Raw genomic sequence first — 23,044 nt, 5'->3', positions numbered from 1 at the left:
GTCCAGGTACATTTTAGGAAATGTGTAAGCAAATACTTTAAGAAGCTTCATGATTTCAACAAACACTGGCTCGTCACACTTTATATTCCAGATTCTGGGTGGCGGAGACATGAACCCTGGTGTCTAAACTAGGATTCCCACCTGTGGGCACCCAGCTCCTTCACTCTGGGTTTCTGGCAGCCCAAGTCCAATCCTGGGTTTAAGCAAATGTTTCAAACCTGCCAATTAGAAAAACTATCCCCCCTTTGATGATGTGCACGGCCCAATCCTGGAAAATGACCATTTAATAGATTCATGACTTGGACTTGTCATTTTCAACCACAGCCAGTCACTGGCTCCTTAAAGAATGATGAAACTTAAAAGAATGATGCACCAAGTTAAAGCTGACAAGTCCCAAGTAAAGCTGGCCATGGAGATGATCAAGCTTGGATCTCTCCACACAATCTCTGCTTTCTGCTCCATCTTCACATATATATAGGGCCATAAAACCACAGGGCTGATTCACACAGGGAAGAATTAGCTCTGAATAGTTAATTTGAGAATAACAGGTTTCTTTTGATACCTGGGAATGAACCCAGGGGCCTTAACCACTGAACCACATTCCTAGCCCTTTTTAATATTTTATTTAGAGCCAGGTTCTTGCTAAGTTGCTTAGAGTCTCGGTAAGTTGCTGAGGCTGGCTTTGAACTTGTGATCCTCCTGCCTCAGCCTCCTGAGCTGTTGGGATTATAGGCATGGCCACCATGCCCTGTGTACCTACTTTTTTACTCACTAAAAAATAAAATTTGCAGGCTGAAAAACAGGGGCCAAGAGTTAACAGGTCTAATTTATTCATGATCTACAAAGAATTTAAAGCATGGATTACAGGCAAACTCTTTTGGCAGCAAACTTTATTTCTACTGCTGCTTCTGAACAGGCAAATCCATCTTGGAACAGTACTGATGTCAGATCTCCACAGTCAGCAACCCCAAAGCAACATGGCATTCACAGTGCTTGGAACCACAGGGTACAACAGCCTCAAACAACAAACACCGAGTTTCATTTTGGATACTTACCAGTCAGGGCATTTCCAGAGTGAAAGAGCAACCCTCAACATGACCACCACTGGGGGCACAAGTTCAGAGCAATTCCCACGCAGGGGACCTGGTTTTAACCTGAAGACCACACAAATGCCACCCATCTGGGCCTTGCAAGGCAGCCCACCAAAGTCCTGTCTCTTAGGAAGAGGACAGTTCCCACTTCAGAATGGCCAGGAAACTACCCAGTAGAGCCAGGGAGCACTGCGAATGCTAAAGGGAAGCAAAAGGAAAACCATTCCACTCTGCTTGCCAACACATGGAGGGACTAGGACATGCCACAGGGCAGGGGTGATCACAGCTCGGGATTCATTCTCTACGGTGCGAGATTTCTGCATTTCCCAAGATGGGTGAAAATAACTCACAGCCCAGTGTTGATGCTGAGCAGGATAATCACTGCTGAGGACTCAGGGCAGGCAGGACAGGGGAGAAGGACAGAAAGAGCTAGCAGCAACCTTCAAAATATTTTATTACAAAATACAATACAGGGTTGATACTTGGTTTCCCCAAATTCTCTAACACATATGCTGCTGAAGGAAGCACAGTAAAATACCTGGCACTGCCCACAAGACTCTAACTTCTATAATAATTTTGTTCCCCTTAGAGTTATGAGAACTCTGCAGCAAGTAGTGGAACAGAGGCTGCAAGTTGCCGTGGACAGCCGGGCTGCCTGCTCAGCAGTGACCTGTTTCCTCCAGGGGTTGGAATCCACGTCCATGGCCGAGGTGCCCATAGCTGGGGCCCTCAGAGTGGAGAGAAAACAACTCTGGACAACCAGAAGTCTCAGGTTGCTACTTCTTATTCCTGGGCTTTAGCTCTTCAGCTGCATTACGCAGGAAAATGTAATTTTTCTTTTGGGGATTATAAAACTCGTGTCCCTAAAGAGAAAAAAAACACAAGGACCTTCTTACTAAAAGAAAACAGTCAACTTCCGTGACCCTTTTTATATGCTGGTTCCTGTGCTAAGTGCTAGAAGCAAAACCTCCCTGGAACAGAACAAACCAAGGTAGAGAGAAGGAAAAGTCACGCGTTAAAAGCTTTAGTCCTCAGAGAGAAGGCTAAGGGCCTGGTTCAGGTCCTTCCGCAGCGTCCCACATAACTATGGGCAATACCACTGCACCCTCGAGTCAAGATAGCTCTGACCTAAGGGAGGGTGCAGCTGGCCCTGGGCAGCTGAGAAAAGCAGGGGTCCCAGGGTTGTGTGCCTGTTGGGGTGGGGGAGACACACTGCCTGGGGCTTGGAATGCCAGACGAGCACTTTGAACATCACCCCACAGGAAGGAATGGCAGCTGCCAGACTGTCAAGAGGTCAGGGACACCAGCAGATCCAACCTTTAGGTAGAGCCAAGCGGGAGGGCAAGGCAGGCAACTGAAGAAAGCACGTGAGCACAGGCCTGGGAGAGACAGGTGGTCACAACTCACAACCTCTGCCACTTGTGCTGCAATAACATCCCAACAGGTATGCTTAGAAAGTTCTGGATGTTCACCATAACATAAAGTGAAGCTTTCTGAATGGCTACAGTCAAGCAGCAAGCTAATATTAATAGTGCTTGAGCTATGAACTACAGAAAACTCCTGAGGTGGTGTTTTTATAACTTGACTGTGACCTATACAACCCCACTGTGAGCTGACGTTAACTGCCTGGACGAATTGCATCACAATTTTTAAGGAGCACTCAAAGCAGATACGCCTTCTCACTTTACTACTTTTTTAAATGTTTGTACGGCGCAGAGCCCTGAGTGTGGCTTAAGGAGCAGCTGTGATGCAGCTGCTGGGCTAGGCATGGGAGACTCAGAGCAGAGCCCATGGCCAGGGCTAGGGGTCTCCAGACCCCAACCTCAGCCAGGTGGAGCAGCCAGTCCACATTCTTGCAAAGCTGAAGCTGTGGTTAGAGGGATGGCGGTGTGTCCACAACATGGAACACTACTTGGCATGGGAAATGAAAGGATTAGTGATGTGACATGTGCCAACAGCACAGTGCATTTCAAAACCTTGAAGCTGGGTAAAGGAAGCCGGGGAAAAGAGTGTGTGGTGTGTGACTCTTATTACAAGAAATCCTAGAATGTGCATGTGGGTCTACAGTGACAGAAAGCAGATCCAGAGCTCAGTGTGTGCAGGGGGGAGGAGTCAGCACACAGGTGGAGACCTTGGGGGAAGATGGCACACTCATTATCTTGACAGGTGGTTTCAGAGGCATTTACAGACGTCCAAACTGATCAAACTGTGCACTTTAAATGCATGCTGTGTGCTCCACTTCAATCACACCGATAAGGTTACTTAAAAAAAAAAAAAAAAAAAAAAAAAGCCCAAAGAGGGGACACACATAGGCTAGCCATGTGAAGAGACAGAACCTGTCACTGCCCAGCTCTTCTGAGGAGGCAAAACTAAGGTGACCTCAGGAGCACCAGTGGGTGCAGCTGGCCGGGCTGAGATCAGTGCTGTGGGGAGAGAGGTTAGCAGCCATGTGGGAACCAAGGAGCCTCAGGTGCACAAGGCCAGGGCTGGGGCCTCGGGCATGCAGGAGCACCTCAAGAACCTGGCCGAGGCGGGAAGAAGGCTGGCAAAACAGGCCCAATCAGCGGTAGGAAGAGGGACACAGCAGCAAAGAGCAGCAGCAGAGAGGCCGAGGGAGGAGCATGTGCACCACTGTGCCCGACATAGAAAGCAGCTTCTGGTGGACAAGGAAGGAGTCCAGGAAGGGATAGAAAGGAACAGAATGGGGAACGTGGAGGCAAGTGGCAAGGGTGGAAGGAGCTGGAGATGGGTAGGGGAGATGGAGGCTGGTGACCTCCCTGCCAGGAGCAAGGGTCAGGTGGCAAAGGGCTCAAAAACTGTTCTGCAGCGGAGAGGTGAGAGGTGAGAGGCGAGAGGCGAGGCGAGAGGTAAGGGAGACAGAACCACGAGCTGCGGGGCTGCGCTCTCCAAAGCCGACAGGAGCAGGCAGGGAGGCCAGCATGCCACCGCTCCTTCCCCTGTGGGACGCAGCCCTGGCCTGCGATTCACCACCAAACTTGATGCCTGGAAAGGCAGGCAGAACCCTAACAGCTCCTGACTTCTCCTGCCAAGGAGCAAACCACCAGGGCCACCCAGGTGACAGCTCCATGCCCTGGCCTATGACCCTTCCAGAAACCACAGGAACCACCCCAGCTCCCAGACACCAGCCTCCTGCATGCCCAGGCCTCTGTGCTTAAGGAGAGAGCAGCTGGCGATGGCCTGCACTGGCGGAGCACCTCTGGGTGGGTCTGACTAAAGCCTGCACTGCACCCACACAGCCTTAAAGGCAGGCCTACTAGTTCCCCTGACAGGGAGGTGACAGGGTCTTCCCAAGGGGACAATAGCAACTCTGGAGAACAAAGTCACAGCTCAAGTGCAGGCCTTGGCCAAAGCCTGCGTCTGCTGCCTTACAGCACGGGGAGCAGGCGGGCACCCTCACCTTGGACCAATCATAGCTGGAAGCATAAGCAAATATGTTCCCGTTGTGGTTGAAGCAGCAGGCGGATATTGGCTGATCTAACTGCTCGGAAGTCTTCAGCTTTGTTCTGGCGTCTTTGTCCCAGAAGCTGAACCTCCCATCGGACCCCACGGTTGCCAGGGTGCCATGAACAGGATGGAATGCGATTCCATTCACCTGCAGAGGACGACACACAGTGAGAGCAGAGGCAGGCACAGTGGAGAAGCAGGTCCGTGCCAGCACCTGCTTCCTGCAGGAATCAGAAGGCAGAAGGCAAAGTCGTCCCTCACTCCCAAGTCTCCTGGACCAACTGCCAGCACAGAGCTAAACCCTGCCCCCCTCCAGGGCACAGAACTGACGTGTGCATCCGCTAGGAGCACCACGGGGCGCATCTCAGGAAAGCGCCTTTCTTCTTTATCAGTGAAGAGCAATTTGTTATTGGCTGTGTGTGAAAACTGTTGACCAGCACCCTCTCATGAAGAAGGTATGAGACACTTCCCCAAATGTCTCAAGCCTGCATTTCAAAACAGACTAAGAACAAATCAGCTATACGTTCATAAAAACAGAAAACTGAAACCAATGCAGAAGCCATTTACCCCCAGAGAACACATAAGAGGCTCCTCAGTGCTCTTGGGATGTGTCCTTTCTGACCCTGTAATCACTGGTGAGCCCACTCCAGGTCTGGGTTCTACATGTCAAAGTTAAGTTTCTAGAGACGTACCGCATAGATGTCCTGTGGAGCTGAAGTATTGGTTCCATTGGATCGATGACATTTAAAGGTGAAGTTATCTTTGGCACTGAAAAACAAAGGCACACATAAGTCTTCCCTTTAAAAAATAAATCTTGAGTGAAATTTCCAGTTGACTGAATTCCACTTACGGATTTGGGGGGTTGATGTAGTGAATAGCAACTCTCCCCTCGATGCTCCCCAGGGCAAAGCCAGTTGGCTTGTTCTGTTTGTCTTTAAAAATAGCCACACAACGATGCTAAAGTTTGGGGAAAAAAAAAAAAAAGTACATCACCACTATGTAAATGTAAGACGGTCACCAGAAACCTCACTCTGCCATGATGAAGGCTTTCCTGCACCGTTAGCACTGCTTTCTAACTTCTAAACTGCCCCACGATTCTGTGACCCCACTGTACAACTAACTGCAACTGTCCCTTCTCCCTCTGCCACCCTGGGAAGCCATATTCTCCCCAGTGGAGCACACTGGGGATGCTGGCCGATGCAGGCACTGGCCCTGCTGGGCTGGCAGGTGCTCCCTTGGATCAGCAGCCATCACCAGCTAGGCTAGTGCCCCACAGCCGTGTGTGTACTGCTATGACCTGTGTTTGTGTGGCTCCTCTTCTCCAGCTGGGCAGCAGTGCTGGCCAGGCCCACTTCAGGGGGCAACAGGGTGGAGACAGCAGACAGGACAGCATTTGATATATAAACTGAACATGCTACACAGTGACACAGCATTCTATTCTTTATCTCAATGAACTTGACCATTTTAGGCTATTATCAAAAAATGAGAAATGCTGGTCAGGGTGTGAGGTAAAGGCACCTCATGCACTGCTGCAGGGAACATAAACTAGCACAGCCACTATGGAAGGCAGATGGAGGCTGCTTAAAAACAAAGACTGTAACTATCACGTGCTCCAGCTATACCACTGCTGCAATCTATCCAAGAGAAATGACATCCACATGCAGAACCATCCCTGAGCTGCCACATTTCCTGCAGCACTACTACTAGTGGCCGAGACAAGAATCGGCCGCAATGCCTATCACCCAAGGAATGAAGAAAACATAGCATGTGAAAAGTAGTCAACCATGAAGAACGAAATCACGTCATCTGCAGGCAGATAGAAGGACTCGAGGACAGCATGGTAAATGAAATGAGCCAGACGAAGGAAGACAAGCATCACATCCTTTAAAAAGGCAGGTGGGCATGATCAAAGCATAGCATGTGCATGTATGGAAACATCACAGTGAAACGCATTAATGTGAACAATTAATATGTTAATAATTATGGTTTTTTATCAAGCAGATCCCACAGAAGCTGCCAGGAGAGATGTAGTTCCCAGAGGCTGAGGGGAGGGGGAACCCTGATGTGTATGCACTGCTACGAGCGTTAGAAGGCAGAAGCTGGGGTGTGCTACTGCGCAGCAGGTGACCACAGAGGCCACTGTGCTGCGTCTCAGGAAGCCAGGGAGATGCTGGAGGATCTTACGTAAAGGAACAATGTGTGAAGACAGCACATCCTCCAGGCTCATCATGCTGTCACCACGGCAGATCGCCCTCCTTCTCCGGTGGCTGAAGAGTACTCACAGCATGCACACCGCGTTTCCTGCAGCCACTCACTTGGCTGGTGACTACGGCAGTGAACATTACAGCTTGAATCCTAGCCCCACGGTTGTAGGTGAGCACTCAGGGGCCAGACCACCAGGTTCTGCAGTGCTGACTCCACCGTGGTTTCTCCACCCTGCAGCCTTGCAGAGTGCATGGGGCTCCACGTCTCCAGGTCCTTGCTGACTCGTCTTTTCACATTTTGGTAACTGTGGTCCCAAAGGTGTGAGGGGATGCCTCACAGTGCTCTTACTTGCATTTCCCAGTGAGAAGCCATAGTGGTCACCTTTCCCATACTCGCTGACCACGTGCATGTCTTTTCTGGAGCAATGTCCACTTAAGACTCAGTCCAAACTGGGGCAATTTTTTTTTTTTTTTTGCTTCGAGTTGCAGGAGTTCCTCACACACTCTGGAATGTTACCCTGGACAGATCCGTAACCGGCAGATGTCTTCTCCCACTGGTAGGTGCCTTCTTACCCGATTGCTTCTTTTGCTGCACAGAAGCTTTCTGATTTGTAGATGTTCATTTTTTTTTTTTGCTTTTGTTCCCTATATTTTTGGTGTAACACACCCAAGAAATTACTGCCAAGCCAATGTCATAAAGTTTTGATCTAAGTGCTAAGAAGACTTGGATCAAATATGGTGGTAGAAGGGAGAGAAAAGAACAGATTCTAAATAGTTCCCAGGTGGAAGTAAGGGAGCCTGGTGATAAATGAGATAGGAGAGGAGAAAAGGAAGGTGGGTGAATCAAGAATGACTTCTAGTTCCATCTCAGACAACCAAGCAAATGAAGTCCCACCTAATGAGATGTGGAACAAGTGCATCAGGAAGAACAGGAAGGAGTGGTGGAAGGGGCAGGTCCAGACCTGCCGGTGTTTACATGTATACACACGCACCATGGCACTGAGGGCCACAGCTAAGGAGAATCCCAAGGAGAGGAAAATATTTGAAAAGCGATGCAGAAAGGGGTCCTGGGTTTGGAGAGGGTGCTGCTGGATGGGGACCTCTGGGAGAAACAAGGGAGCTACTGGAGTGTGGGTGTCGTTGTCGGGAGCATAGTAGCAGGGTCTGCTGGGGACCCACATCTCTAGCCTGCAAGCATGACTGTGGACAGTGACGAATGGGAGATGAGTCTGGCTTGGAAGGCGGTCGCACAGGCAGAAGAGGGGGGATCTCAACATTCAGCAAAGAGCCAACAAGGAAGAGGCTGGCAGCACGGAGCCAAGGCCCAGTGGCTCATGAGCAGACCTGAGCAGGGGTCACACCAGAGTTTCAGTTAAGTCATCAGTTAAGTTTGGAAGGGGACAAACACAGGCCATGCTAGACACCTGACCACGAAACGAAACAAGTATGCAGGTGAGCTGTAGGAGGACAGGGGTCAGGGAGATCTGTGTGGAGGGACGCACAGGCTTGGGCACCCTTTGGTGAAGAACTAAGAGCCAGAAGCTACCGGAGAGTGAAAATAGATCATCTTTCCTGCGAAGCTGCAGGGCAAGGGGTGCTACCATAGAACTGGCCTAAGAACCCCACCTGACAGGGGAGGCAGGGAAGGATGCAGGTTCACAGACTCGCAAATCCATCAGGAGGAAGACAAGGACCCTCCTTTATTCTCTGAACAGGAGAATTCAATCACTGAGACAAAGGCTAAAGGGAGCCTAAGGAGAGCGAAGCAGGCCCAGTGGGAAGATGAAGCCGCTGCATACAGTGTGGCTGCCCCTACTTTGGAAAGGCTGGCAGTTACTTCTAGGGATTTAAGGAGACACAGTCTTTGGTGAGTACAAAAGCTGGAGGGGGCCTTGCAACCACGCGCGCACGATGAAGGCAGAGCTGAGGCTGGAAGTGATGAACTGCCCGGGAGCCAACCCAGCAGGTGTGTGGTTTATTCAGCAGCACTTGGCCACCCACAGAAGACAGGTGAGGTGGGCTCACCCACGGATGGGTGGCTTTTACTCACCAAACATCTGTTTGTTTCCTTAAACTTACTCCCTAGGTAACTTCCAGGCTTTTAAAGCAGATACAGTTGTCCTCTATGCAGCACCATCCTGCACACAGCAGTGCTCAACACATGCTTCCTCACGGGCTTCCGCTTACCTGGTGCTTCAGTGGAGATTCTATCCTCCTGAATTCAGAGGGCTGGTTCTCTAACTGATACACGATCAGGCCCCTCTCTGCAGTCGCCACCACGGCCATTGGGTAGATCTAGGGAATGGAGGGAAACAGACACTGAACAGGAAGGAGCGGGCTTTTCTAGTCACGAAAACCTCAACTTCTTAAAAGTTTAACTATTCAATGGCATCAATGTTTCACGAAAACCTAGAGAAACTATCTGTAGGCAGAACATTCATATATATTTAAGCCTCGTTTTTTAAAACCGTTAAAATATGTTAACATTTAGGAAATATTCTGAGGAACTGAGAAGAAATGAAAATCACCTACACCAGGCCTTCAAAAGCTCACAGCTAACACCACGGCACACTCGACTCCAGTCTTCTGAGCCTTGTGTGTCTACACTGTGCTGTGAAACCCGCGTCCTCCACTCAAGCTGTGCTTTATGAGCATCGGTGAGAAACTCACATTTATCCGAGAACATCACAGTGGCTGCCTCGTGTTCCCTCAAACATGCCACAGCTCAGGGGGCGTGGTTAACTATGCCCACCATGTAGGTCCACCAGTCACTTTTAATGTTTCACTACATTATGTCAAGGGAAGACCATTTGTACCCATCATTTTTCTCATGATAAATTCCTAAAAAGTGGAATTTCTGGGACACTTGGTATAAAACTTTGGCTCTTGACTAACAGATGGAAAAAGCACCTCAGTTTCCATCTCAGAGACAGGACTGTGAAAACTGGAATCACATCACAAAATAACCAGTTTTGCTACCATTTCACAACAAATTCACAGTAGGATGGCACATACCTAGCTGCATGTTTAAAAAGTGACCATCAGTATTTAGGAGTTCTGAACAAATGCAACCCCTAAACCAATTTAGGTGACTAGGGTAATTTGAACTATACCCCTCCCCCATATCTATTAATAAAGAAGAATTTTTCAATTACCTACTAATTGCAGGATGCCAGAAGGAAAAAAATGCTTTTTTTTTTGGTGGTGGTGAGGTACCAGGGTTTGAACTCAGAGGCACTCGACCACTGAGCCATATCCCCAACCCCATTTTGTATTTTCTTTAGAGACAGGGTCAATGAGTTGTTTAGCGCCTTGCCATTCCTGAGGCTGGCTTTGAACTCAAGATCCACCTGTCTCAGCCTCCTGAGCTGCTGAGATTATAGGTGTGAGCCACTGTGCCCAGTGCTATTTTGCTATTTTAAAGAAAATAAAATTCCTTACCACATCGGCACAGTAACACCTCTCAGGGAGCTGCAAGACCATCATGGGAGTTGATGACCGGGTATCCCAAAACTAAAAGCCAAAAGGAGCACTGTGTGAGTGTTCAAGCTGAAATCTACCCAGGGAAGAATTAGGGCTGCCATGCCGGGGCCATACACTCCCTCTCGCATACTGCACCTTCAGAGTCTTATCCCAGCTCCCGGTCATCACGCAGCTATAGTTTGGAGCTTTGATCCAATGGATGGTCTTAACAGGTGCATCATGCTTTCAACAAGACAAAAAACAAGCAGATCAATGTAACCTAACAATGTGCTCAACACTTCTAGATATTCGCAGAAAAGGAACTAATTATCAAAGGATATTTCAGTGTTTCCCCAGGACCAAAAGTAGCCCATCTGACACAAGAGCATATACCCACCTTCCATTTTACAAACTTCAATTTGACTTACTGATAACTAAGAGTGACAGCATGGCCCTCCCTGGGGAGATATGCAGAAATGGCTAGTGAGAACCACGCCAGTTTTACACATGTACCAAGCAGAGATGGAGAGGCCCCAGCATGTGGTACTGGGACTTCAGTACACGATGCTGTCCTGAAAACACGTGGTTGCCAAGACGCTCTGTGAATGCCCCTAGGCAGACCCTGAAGCTGCAGGTTGCCTGCCTTCATGACTACTGCTGCCCCTTCCTGGCATTCTTCATGGGAGAACCTGCCTGCTACAAAAGCTCTGTGGGCATGTGGAGGTGTCCCGCTTACTTGAGGCAGTATTTCCAGACCCTGATGACAGTGCCTGGCACATGGCCACTCAGTGAACACCTGAAGAACAAACGAGCCAACGCAGCTGGTGAAAGACAAGTCACACACAGGTGTGGGGAGGCCACATGGCCATGCTGAGGAACACTTCTAGCCCTTGTCTTTATAGGTTTTAATGCCACTAACTCCTGATGGTACCACCCACACATACAGGGAAGACACATGCAAAAGGCTCTAGGAAAATACTATGAACAAGAAAAAATGGCCAAAAAACATTATTTTTGTGCTAAGAACTTTCTAGTACACTTAGATCTGACTTTGTACACTCTCGTTGTTCTTTTCTATAGCAGGGAATTATTACAATCATCACAACTCTGGGCAGCAGTCCTATCCTGCTGATTTGCAAAGGGCTTATGTTACCTGTGCAATCTGTATTGCCTGGTTACTATTGAGGTCCCACATTTTGGCAGTTTTATCACATGATGCTGTAAATACTTTGCTCCCATCCTAAAATGAAATGGAGAAAAATTAAATCTATGTAAATTCAGATACTAGGTTGAACATTTGTTTTCCAATTTTTATTTTTCCAATTATTTGGGGGCCACCAGACTGCAAGCCACAGTGTCATAAACAAAACACACTTTCAGCTCTAGCTTTATATTTTATTGACCTAAGAAATAATATATAAATAGAATATTTTAAAAATCCACCAAATAACACTTAAAAGTTATATAATGAAAACTAAATCTCATCCCTCAAAGGCAACTTTGGTCTACTTTTAAAATCTTTTTCTATTTGAGAAATTTAAGCCTTCAGAAAAATTACAATAATAATACAAAGTGTTCCAGCATAGGGGTGCACGCCTGGAACCCCAGCAACTTACAAAGCTGAAGTAGGAGGACCACAAGTTTGAGGCCAGCCTGGCAACTCAGTGAGACCCTGTCTCAAAATTAAAAACAAAAACAAAAACAAGGGGAAGGGATACAGCTCAGTGGTCCCCAATGCCAGAAAAATAAATAAATGTAAACATTTCACCAAGATTCACCAACTGTAAACATATGCCACACTTACTCCGCCTGCCCCCACCCAGCGCATGTACACACACTCACACACACACACACACAGTTAGCTTGTTCAGCTCTATGTCTAATGGCACTCCAAAGTACGTGTGATAAAACTACACTAATTTATAAGAATCGCTGGTATAAAGTGCAAACTAGCTCAAAACATCAGCAGTCACTGACTAATGATAAACTCAGAAACAGAAGCCACAGAGCAGGCCTACCCTAGCACTGCTTAAAAGAGCTACGTGCATCTGTGGTGAATGCATGAGGCTGGGCTCAATTAAAGTGCACTCACAGGAGCAGGCAAGGGCTGATCGGGCTCACGGCCAGAGTCTGCTAACCCCTGGCCTAGGCTATTTCACTTCTGGTGTCAAAGCTCACAAACTTTCCACTCTTCCTTGGCAAAAATTTCTCCCCTTTGAAGCCACCACTTCTCCATCTGAAAAAGAGGTGAAGCCTGTCCCTCATTCCATGAATGAATTTACAGTGGTGACACCATAAACCTTAGATGCAGAGCAATCTGATGACTAGACAGGAACAACTCACACACGGATCCCAGCTCAGCAATGAAGAGGAGGAAGTGATGCCCCCACCTGGATGACCCCGAAGCAGCAGACTGAGGGAGAGGCTAGACTTACAGTTTCCAGTCTGTACAATCCCATGTATATGACATTCTTAGAAAGCAAAACATTTGGGGACAGAAAATAGATCAGTGGTTTCCAGGAGCTGAGAGCTGGGAAGGGCAGGAGGGCATCTGGGGCTGAGGGATTGTTCCACAACTGAACATGGTCTTTGTTCCTCAAAACAAAGCTAGACCTCAAAGGTTCAGTTTTACTATATACCTAATAAATAAATGTCTGAAAATAACCTAATAAATCTGGTCAGAAAAGACAGGAACAAAGCCTGGAAAGGGCCTGGAGGCCTGGCTTCCTTAGCGTCATGTACACCTGCCTCTTGCTTCTGCTGGGTTCAGGAACCAGGCAGCAGGGGCAGGAGAACGGGCAAGAGCCAACCTGCTGCCGAGGTGGCCAGCCCTCCACAGCAGCAGCTCCTCCAGAGCTCAGCTGTCCCTCCCAGGGAGCAGCACAGGTGCCTTGCCTCCCATCTGTTGCCTTGCCAATGGTCCCTTCATCACTACGCTCTCCTCAAATATGAAAAGAGGGAAAAAGAAATAAGAAAAAAGAAAAGCTCAGAATAAATGTGTGCAAGTGCTTATATTCAGGATCTTAGGAGGAGAAAGAAGTTGAAAACTGATACAATTCAAATATCTAATAACAGAAAGTATTCTTTTTTCCCCCTCTAGGTATTTCTGGAATAATAAAATTTCTGATTTTAAAACATACACTTAGGGCTGGGGTTATGGCTCAGGGGTACAGCGCTTGTCTGGCACGTGTGAGGCACTGGGCTCGATCCTCAGCACCACATAAAGATAAAGGTATTTTGTCCGCTTACAACTAAAAAAATATATTTAAAAAAAAAAAAACCCATAAGCTTATGGTGTATTTAGATACAGGAAAGGTTTTAAGAAATGATATAATTTCTTGCTCCAGGTAACATATCAACAAAACAGCCAGGCGCGGTGACACACACTGTAATCCCAGTGGCTCTAGAGGCTGAGGCAGGAGGATCATGAGTTCAAAGCCAGCCTCAGAAATGGTGAGGCCCTAAACAACTCAGTGAGACCCTGTCTTTAAATAAAATGCAAAACAGGGCTGGGGATGTGGTTCAGTGGTTAAGTGCCCCTGAGTTCAATCCCTTATACCCAAACAAAACAAACATATCAACAAAACAAATGGCTTTAATGCAAGCAAAGCTTCCAGAGAGTATCTAACTGAAGCTAACATTAAGAGTGACAATGAATTACTATTCACTGTTCAGTGCCATCAAGCATATCAGATGCGGGACACCTGACTTGTGTTTGTGTTATAAACTATTGTGTGTCACATAGCACTCTATGTAGAAGAGAATGTGGGAGATGGATTGGAACATACATCACTCCAGCAGACGTCCAACACGGGTCCAGTGTGCATCTGCTGGGCTTTTGGAATGGTCTGCCCACTATCCTGAACTTCCCAGCAGCGAACCTGTAAGAACAAGACCAATTAAAGCAAGCAAGGCAACTCGTGAAGCACTAGAAGCACTGTTATCCAGGAATGATGGGGTACAATTTTTTAATTAATTAATTTGTTCTAATTTGTAAAGAGATAGGTTAATAGTTCATAGTGTCTTTTTTTGGGGGGGTGGGGGTTGCTGGGAATTGAACCCAGGGCCTTGTGCATGCAAGGCAAGCATTCAACCTACTGAGCTATATCTGCAGCCCCCTATAATTTATACAAACTCCTCTATTAGTCTAATCATGTAACTTTTAAGAACAAAGCCATCAAAATGCATATAGAAGGAGCTATTTTCCTACTTCTAAGCTATTAAAATATACAAATCCTATTGCTTACATCTAAAACTGCAAGTAATTTCCTCATCACATATATGAGATATCTTTTAAAGCAGAAGTAGAGGCCCACTCTTGTAATCCCAACTACTTGGGAGGGTGAGGCAGAAGAAAAGAAAGCTCAAGGTCAACCCTAGGCAACTTAGTGAGACCCTGTCTCAAAATAAAAAGGGGTGGGATATAGCTGAGTGGTACAGAGGCTGTGGTCCAATACCCAGTTTTGCAAAACTAAATACATAATGTATAAATAAGAATAGACTATCAATCATAACTATTTAGAAAATCAAAACTTAAGTGGAAATTTACCTTTCTACTCTGAATGCTTTAACTTTTACCTCACTTTTCTGTTTAAAAAAGTAATGCAATTTACTTGGAGATGTCATAAATATGACTCCTAGTTCACAATTGGGATGTAGCTCAGGGATAGAGTGCTTGCCTAGCATGTATGAGGTCTTGGGTTCAATCTCTAAGCACCACAAAAAAACAACCAATCAAAAAGCACACCACTCTTTACAAAAACTACATATAAACTTGCCCAACCTTGACTTCCCTCCTCCCTAGTCCTTTCCTCATCCCCCACCTGCCCCATCTCCCGGCTATAAGCCAGTTTGCTCTTCCAGAAACCTTGAAAGTGGTATTCCATCTGTTGAGCACATAAGTGTCACCACTGCTGAAGGCAAAACCTTTCACATCTTCACTGGCACAAAGTCAGTCTTTAATGAGGTATTGTCAGGCAGCAGTGACACAGCCCCAAGCTCCCTGTGCACCCTGGCTGACCACTCGTGGAAAACGGGCCAGTTGTTCTGCTTCCTAAGCCTCAGCATCCTGACTCATAACACGGACACAATAAGCACAGAGTGCTTCTCTAAGTAAGGACTAATTCCTTATCAGATTTCCTTCTCAAGTCCTAGGACAATCAATGGGACTTAAGGATCTCTGAGAAATACTGCCAATTACTACCCAGAATGTTCCAATTTGCATACTACTAGCAGTACAAGAAAGGCTGAAGCTTACCCTTGCCAGTACTATTAGTCTTTAAAATGTTTTGTTGGGTAGAAAAAAGAATTTATCATGTAAATTTGTCTCTTAGTGATATAAATGTGGCTAAATGGTTTCAGTTTACTCCTTTTGTGAAGACCATCTTCACATCCTGTGCTTACTATCTACTAACTTTTATCATTCTTTTTTGGACATTATGATTAATCTTTCTTTCTGTACACAATGGATAATTATAATGTCTATGCAGGATTGGTGCTATCATCTAAAGTTGAACACAGGCCTGAAGCACTTTCAGGACACCAAGAAAGAAACTGTGTGCATCAACGTGGGTAACATTCTTCTCAGTGAATGGTACTCTTGGTTTGGGAATATGCTTTAACATACTGGACTAGAGTAGGAAATTTTGAGCAATGCATAATGATATCTCCATTCAGAAGGGTTCACAGTTTCTATGCCAGTTTCTTGAAAAAGACCATGTATATAAGTCTTAGTTCTGATCCACTCACTTGGTACAGATTGGAGTTAAGGAAAAGCCAATTTTATCCATACCAAGATAGAATTAGAGAAGATGCACTTAAGAAGCACTCACATCATTAGCCCACGATCCTGCAATAAGAAAGTTCCCCGGTAAGGTTGGTGGGCTAAAAGACAGACAGCCGATGCTATCATCAGGAGAAGATGTTACTTCAATATCCTGGGGAGGGAAAGTCAATATTAAAATGTACACATCATCACAATGTCAAAACTGCTTTCTTTCTCACTGAACTTGCCATGGTGGACTTTCCTTGTCTCAAGAACTTAGACCTTCCCTTACTTTGATCAAATAAGCCAAGGAAAGTACTAAGCCCTCTGGGACTATAAACAGCACACTAAATGAAAGACCCCAAACCTTTTCTACATGGTGGCCCCCAGTTCACTCTTGCTCCAAGTGATCCTTCACATCTATTACCTACCTCCCACCCCACAGAAATGCTGATCCAACAGTCCTCAGCTTGGCCCTGAGAATCTGCACTTCTCACAGGCACCTGGGTGATTATAGAGACCTGACAAGTCAAGAGGAACCGGACACTAGGCCAGGATTCAGGTATTTCTGGGCTCCAAGGTTCAGGAAAACTGGGCTAGACAAAATTCCAGAGCTTTCATTCCAAAGGAGGATCCCCAGCCATTTGTTTCTCCTGAGGTCACAGATGTAGGAAACCCTGTGAGGCCTCATGCAGTACCTTCATAGGGTTGTGATTGTCTGTGGTTGTGCTGCCAAACATGCTGGTCCCGCCAGTTCCAAAACCTGAGGTTGTTCCAAACAGACTCATTTTGTGTCTAAACAATAAAATGCAACATGTTAAGGATAGGTCCTTTCTTAAGTAATAAAATCCACTAAGAGGCAATATATAAAGATCTTAAGTCACAGAAAGAAAATAGTGGATTCATGCCAGGCTCCTCTCTTCAGAAGAGATCTAAAAATGCAATAAGTGGACTAAGCTTTATGTGGGGCACAGGGGCACACACCTATAATCCCAATGGCTCGGGATGCTGAGGCAGAAAGACTGCAAGTTTAAAGGCAGCCTCAGCAAAAGGCAAGGTCCTACACAACTGAGTGAAACCCTGTCCCTAAATAAAATATGTGGCTCAGTGCCTCTTAGTTCAATCCCCAGTACCCCCCCCCAAAAAAAAACCTTCTATTTTAGAACAGTTTAAGATTTAGAGAAAACAGGAAAATTTCCATATGCCTCACATCCAGTTTCCCCTATTCTTGGTATCTGATAGAGTATGACACATTTGTTACCACTAATGAACCAATACTGACATGGTACACCAGGACAGTTTTCAGTTACCAGCTAGGAAATAAATCTGCTTATTTAAATAGTCAGAGACACTAAGCTCCACACCAGAGATATACAACAGAAAGGACAGAAGATCCCCACGTTTCAGTTCCCCATCTGGGGGGAGTTCACTTTCTTCCCAGTGCTGTGCTCTGGTCAGGTCAACATCTGCATGAAGTCACCTAGAAAAACAACCAGTCCTAGAAGGGACTCAACAACTATATTTAGTGGTTTTTAAAAAGTAATCCACTTTGGTCCACTTGAATTCCAAAAGGTTTGGCATTAGGTCACAGACATATACCTAGAAGAATCTCCACTGAGTTTTTTCCAGGGCATAACTAGCAGGCCCACCAGAGTCTGAACAGAACCTCTGCCACTCAGATTAAGCTGGAACCTTAATCTCACCAGGCCTCATTTTTCTCACTGCAAACAGAGAAAAAATATTGTATATTCTCCAGGTCTGCAAGAAGGATCAAATCAGAATTTGCAGAAAGTGTAGTGCCTAGCACATACTAAGTACAATAAACAGTTTTTCCTTCTTTTTCTTCCTTTCTAAGGAGAAAGTCTATGCATAATTTCCTAAAGATTTCACATACTTTGATACTATGTTTTCAATTGGTTAGCAAATCTTTACATTCAGAAGTCTACCACATCAGTCATCTCTCCAAAAGAAGCCTAACGGCTGAGTGACATACTGATTAATGAGGGCAATATCCTTAAACAGGACAACAGAGAATGGAGAAACTGCGAGGAACTTGGGGAAGGCATCTGAGTTCCCTGGCTTAATGAAAATATAAAGTGAAAACATAATAGGTCAGAGCAACAGCTATGGGCATATCGACATTTCAGAAGGCAACCTTGTGAAAGGACATGGTGTTTGCCAACTGCATCTCTGTTCCAAGATGTAGAGATGCACCTGAAGCATCAGTTAGCTGCAGGATCAAACAAGCGAAGGAATCACAGGGCTTCTGTAACCAGGGTCTGGGAACAGTTTTGTGGCTTTGGGCAAGTTCTTTAGTCCTGACTTTTTCAACTGTACATAAAGACACTGATATTTATTTCACAGAGTAATAAGTTAAGGTCAAGCACATCATACTTGAAACACAACAGGCTGTTAACAAATGTTGTTTCTGACCCCCCCCCCCAACAGTCGGGTTCCCATCAGGGATGGACTTACAGGACTCTAGGTAATAGTCACTCAACCACTTATCACCTAGTAGGAGCCACATGATGTGCTGGGCAATGGGAACCCGAGAAGTTGAGAGGGCAGGTACCCAACCTGTCAATCTCTTCCCTGCTGAACCCCAGCCACAGATCTGCTGGCTGCTTCTGCCCTGAACACAGGGTGCATCCTACCAGTGGTTCTTCAGACCCCAACGAATGGCTCACCCTCCCCCCAGCCCCCAGTTGCCTCCCTTTGAATCTTCACGTTCTAGTCCAAAAGCTGCTTCCTCAGACCGTTTTGAGGTGATGGAAATGTTCCCAATTTCGTCAAAATGTACCCTTTAGCTGGGAAATTCACGTTCTGTAAGTTGGACTTCCATGAAGCTGTCAGCCCTGTTCTTTTTAAAAATCATCCCCTCGGCGGCTTCCCTAATTTAACATTTCCAACTTTCTGCCACACCCCCTTGTTTTAGTGGCGGCGCCCGGTACCGATTTGCGTTTTCTGGTTTTTGGTCCGTCCCGAGCTCCAGGAGCGCACGCAGCTGCCTGGGTCCTTCCCCGGGCGCAGCGGTCCGGCAGCACGGAGCCTGGCCCGGGGAGTGCAAACGCACACGCTGGGGGAAACGCGCGGCAGGGAAGACCAAGGAACAGACCTGCTTCCGACAGCGGCAAGGGCGACGAAGCAACCTGCGAGGGAGGCCTTTGTGCAGAGGACCGGTCAGGAGAACTTCTGCTAAGAGGCGACGTGTGCCTGATGGAAGGAAAAGGCGACAACGCTGCCATTAACCCCGGGAGACCCTCCCCGGGGCCTCAGTTTCCCTACAAGGGCAACGACGAGACCAGGCCCTAGGCGACCCCCGAGGCCCCCTCCGGCCCGGCCGAGCTTCGCAGAGCCTCTGCCCAAGCTCGGCCAACAGGCGGCTCGCGCCGCGGCCTTGCAGCCAGGCGCAACCCTCAGGGGACTCCGGCCTCCGCGGGCTGCGAGGCGCTGCAACGGACGGCTCGGGGCCTACCTGAGAGTCGCCGCGGCGAGCAGCCGGGGGCGGGCAGCGGGTGGACCCGAGGAGCCTGCAGACCTGCTCTGGCGCGGAGGAGCACTGGCGAGGTAGCCCGGGCAGAAACACCGGGAGCCCGAGTCTCCTCCAGTTGGTGGTGGAAACAGCCCCAATTACCGCGGAAAGACAGCGCATGCGTTCCGGAGACACTTCCGGTTTCTCCCGGAAAGCGCTGAGGAAATCGGCTCCTCCTTCCGGGGCGGTGGCTCAAGCGCAGAAGCGTCGTTGACGTCGAGAGGAAGTACTTACATTAGCAGTTTGCGAATTGGCGGTAAATTGGCGGAGCGCGGCATGTTGCCAAGCAACCGATTTTGTAAATTGGCCGACCAGGCTAGTGGAAGGTAGTTAACTCTCGGCTTGTGAATTAATTCTCGTATTTGTCGTGATTAAAAGTCTAAAAAAAAGCAAAGGTCTGATTACTGCCAGTTAATGTCCAGGACCTTGCTGGGGGAGACCCCCTGCGCGGATCCTCTCCCCCTCGGGGGATAACCGGGCCTGGAGTCCAGGTTCTTGATTAGGTTGCCGGTGCGATGTCACGCGAAGGCTCCTGCCACCGGTAACGCTCGGTGGAAACGTCAAGGCGTCGGGAGACAAGGTGACTGCGGGTTTAGGTGAGGGTCCTGCCGTCGGCGTGGGGTGAGCCTCGCGGACGCAGAGCGGTAAGCGGCCCACTGCTTGAGGCCAGGCTGCTGGTGTGGCGGGCGTCCAGGCGGAGGGAGCCTCGTTATCATGCCGACCGAAGCTGGCGGTCTAGCACGCTTGGCCGTGACCTCAGTTTGCTTGCTTTCTGAAAGGTCACATGACAAGTTTCAGCTTGGTGACTCTGTTTTTGACTCCGTCCGTCTGCTCTGCCGGCCCAGTGCAGGAGTTCAGTTCCAAAGAGCGGCCACCTTGAGCTGAATTAAGAAGGAGCTGTGGGTCCTTTGGACCCGTGTCCATTGTGCCCACTCAGAGAAGCACGGGACCTTCCGCCGAGTTCACTACTCGGCCTGGTCTGCATGCCGTGACCACCTCAAGCATCCCCGGGATCCGTGGGATCTTGGTGTACGCGCAGATTCGGTCGGAGAGCCCACATTTGTGCCAGAAACTGAGATTAGACTGCAGTTTTCCCAGCCACAGGGCAGGGGTAGAGGTGGAACTGGACAGCTGGCGGGCTGCTCCCACACCTGACTACTTACGGATGACAAAATGCTGGCGGCTCACTTTTCCCCTAGAAGGGAAGATCTATAAAATTTGTATCCATGGACTATATAGGCAAAAATAATTTTAAAGCAAAATAATTAAAATTAAATTTTTATTGTGGTCATCATTCACATTGGCAAACTTTTTTGCCGTTTTTACACAGGTGGATATTTATGAATGATAGTTTATACTCTGTTTTTAGATGAATAGAAACTGAGTATGTTTGTAATTTTAGAATAAATTATTTACATTTTAAATTATATAATTTTGAAATTTTAATTAAAAAGTTCTAATATTTTGGCCTAAGATTTCTAAACACCTTGTTTGCAAAGTGTACACACTGAGTGTTATCTGTACCAAGAATTGGGACATTCAAAGCGGTTTCCTGTCAAGAAGTACTCAACATGTAATTCCTTGTGATTTTCCCCAATCTCTATTTTTGTGTTTCAGATTGTTCCACTCTGTTTCTTTTTTAAAAAATGACTTGAAAATATTTTAAAGGAATTTCTACCCAAAATAGTGGAAGGATGAGAGAACAATGAGCTTCTGCCAGCAGAGGGCAACCTTGGCTTGTTTGGGGGGTTTTGTGACCTTAGGACACCAGGGAATGGTGAACCCAAGTCTACCTAGCAAACCAAAGTGAGAGTTGCTCAATATTTTACTACAAAAACATCCCGTTGAAGATGCTTTTGGTGTACATGTACATATGGCTTAGTTTTGAGAGCACCTGTTCTCTTCAATAGCACTGAACAGATAACTACATCGTTTAAATTTCTCAGAAAATGGGTATTACAAACAGCTTCTTTTTTACAAGGATCTTTATGAGCACTTGAGAAAAAAAAAAGATTGGACATCTTTTTGTTGTACTAGTTTACTGCTCACTTAAAAAAAAGTGAGTAGATTTCTTATCTGAACTGAAATATATCTGAAAATCATTTTCAAATGTTAATAATGTATATTTAATATACAATATATTTAATAATATTGTATATTTGTCACTCCCATTTTTGACAGTGTATCCTAACGCAGATGTTTTGTGAGTTAAATAGATTTCTAACTTAGTAATTTCCTCCTTTAAATCTGTCAAAATTCAGTGACATTGTTACATGTTAAGGTATTAGGTATGGTATAAATTTAAAGAAAAACTTTGAAATTTATAATAATATGCTTAAAATTTTTAATAGTCTCTCAAGCAAGTCAAATTAACAGCATACCAGAAATGCTCTCAAAATGAAATGTCTGATATTCAAGTGTCCAGGGAATATAAAATACTTGTTAATGTGATACACATGTCCTCAGGGGGACCTTAGCTTGGCATACAACAATAAGAATCACAGACCTTCACCTAGAGGGTGTATGCCAGGACAAATGTGAAGCACTTTACATGTACCAGAGTAGTGGTACCCAGACTCTCATGTTTAAGTCTAGACTATATTAATCTTTTTTTTTTTTTCAGGGAGCGGTATTGGGGATTGAACTCAGGGCACTCTACCACTGAGCCACATCCCCAGCCCTATTTCATGTTTTATTTGGAGACAGGTTCTCTGAGATGCTCAGCACCTCGCTTTTGGCTTTGAACTTGCGATCCTTCTGCTTCAGCCTCCCGAGCTGCAGGGATTACAGGCATGTGCCACCACGCCCAGTTTCTATTACTTATTAATTATATGACCCTAGGAAAGTTACTTAAACTCTGTTCCTTTATTTTCTCATCTGTAAATGGGGATGATAATAAAAAGTACCTGCTCCTAGGGGTGTAAGTATGAAATGAGTTATTGTTTGCAAAGCACATAGAAAAATACCTGGCACATACCAAGTGCCAGCAAAGTATTTTTAAATTGTTATCACTTGCTTAACCCTTACTCCAGCCTTTCAGGCAGGCCATCCCGTAGCCCATGCAGTCACACAGGACCCCTGGCTAAGAAGGGTCCTGTGTTTGGTTTAATTCCCTATGCTATTTTCTTGAGATTCTTAACTTTAGAACAATTTGCCTTTGGCCTGCGTATTCTGTACCTCGTGCTGCTCTTGAGGTGGATGGTATTGTTGTCCCCTAGTGTGACTGTAGCTTTGGACAAGTAACATCTTTCGTGCTGTCACCTATAAACCCTGGTGTAATTGCTAAGTAATCACAGGGTTCTTTAGAGAATGAAATGAGATCATGTGTGAGCAGTGACTGGCACATCTAAGACTTCAGAAATGCTATATATTATTACCATTTATCTTTATAAACCAAACCAACATTTATGTACTGATATAAATACATATTCTTGCTTGAATTCACTAGTAATGTTTGGTGCAGCTAATGATATACTGAAAGTACAGAATAAAATCATAAAACTCATGTATATCAAAATTAAGGTAA

At 46.4% G+C, this 23,044-nt stretch overlaps 1 protein-coding gene and 1 long non-coding RNA gene across 2 annotated transcripts; one reads left to right on the top strand and one right to left on the bottom strand.

Moving 5' to 3' along the window:
* Positions 1-1,528: 1,528 nt before the first annotated feature.
* Positions 1,529-19,686, bottom strand: RAE1 (ribonucleic acid export 1). Its single transcript, XM_081292695.1, has 13 exons — positions 19,462-19,686; positions 19,102-19,199; positions 16,685-16,781; positions 16,054-16,158; positions 14,011-14,103; positions 11,376-11,462; positions 10,379-10,465; positions 10,202-10,273; positions 8,948-9,055; positions 5,407-5,513; positions 5,249-5,324; positions 4,510-4,704; positions 1,529-1,954 (listed from the first exon to the last, which is right to left on the bottom strand). The coding sequence occupies exons 3-13, from the start codon at positions 16,772-16,774 to the stop codon at positions 1,868-1,870; spliced, it is 1,107 nt and encodes a 368-aa protein (XP_081148821.1). The 5' UTR covers positions 16,775-16,781; positions 19,102-19,199; positions 19,462-19,686; the 3' UTR covers positions 1,529-1,867.
* A 23-nt stretch (positions 19,687-19,709) lies between these two features.
* Positions 19,710-22,433, top strand: LOC308648012. Its single transcript, XR_014021757.1, has 2 exons — positions 19,710-19,844; positions 22,142-22,433. It is a non-coding gene; the product is annotated as an uncharacterized lncRNA (long non-coding RNA).
* Positions 22,434-23,044: the final 611 nt, after the last annotated feature.

This window comes from Spermophilus citellus, assembly GCF_964194105.1.
Source record: "Spermophilus citellus genome assembly, chromosome: 4".
Classification (NCBI taxonomy): domain Eukaryota; kingdom Metazoa; phylum Chordata; class Mammalia; order Rodentia; family Sciuridae; genus Spermophilus; species Spermophilus citellus.
This window is presented reverse-complemented; position numbering and strand designations above follow the sequence as displayed.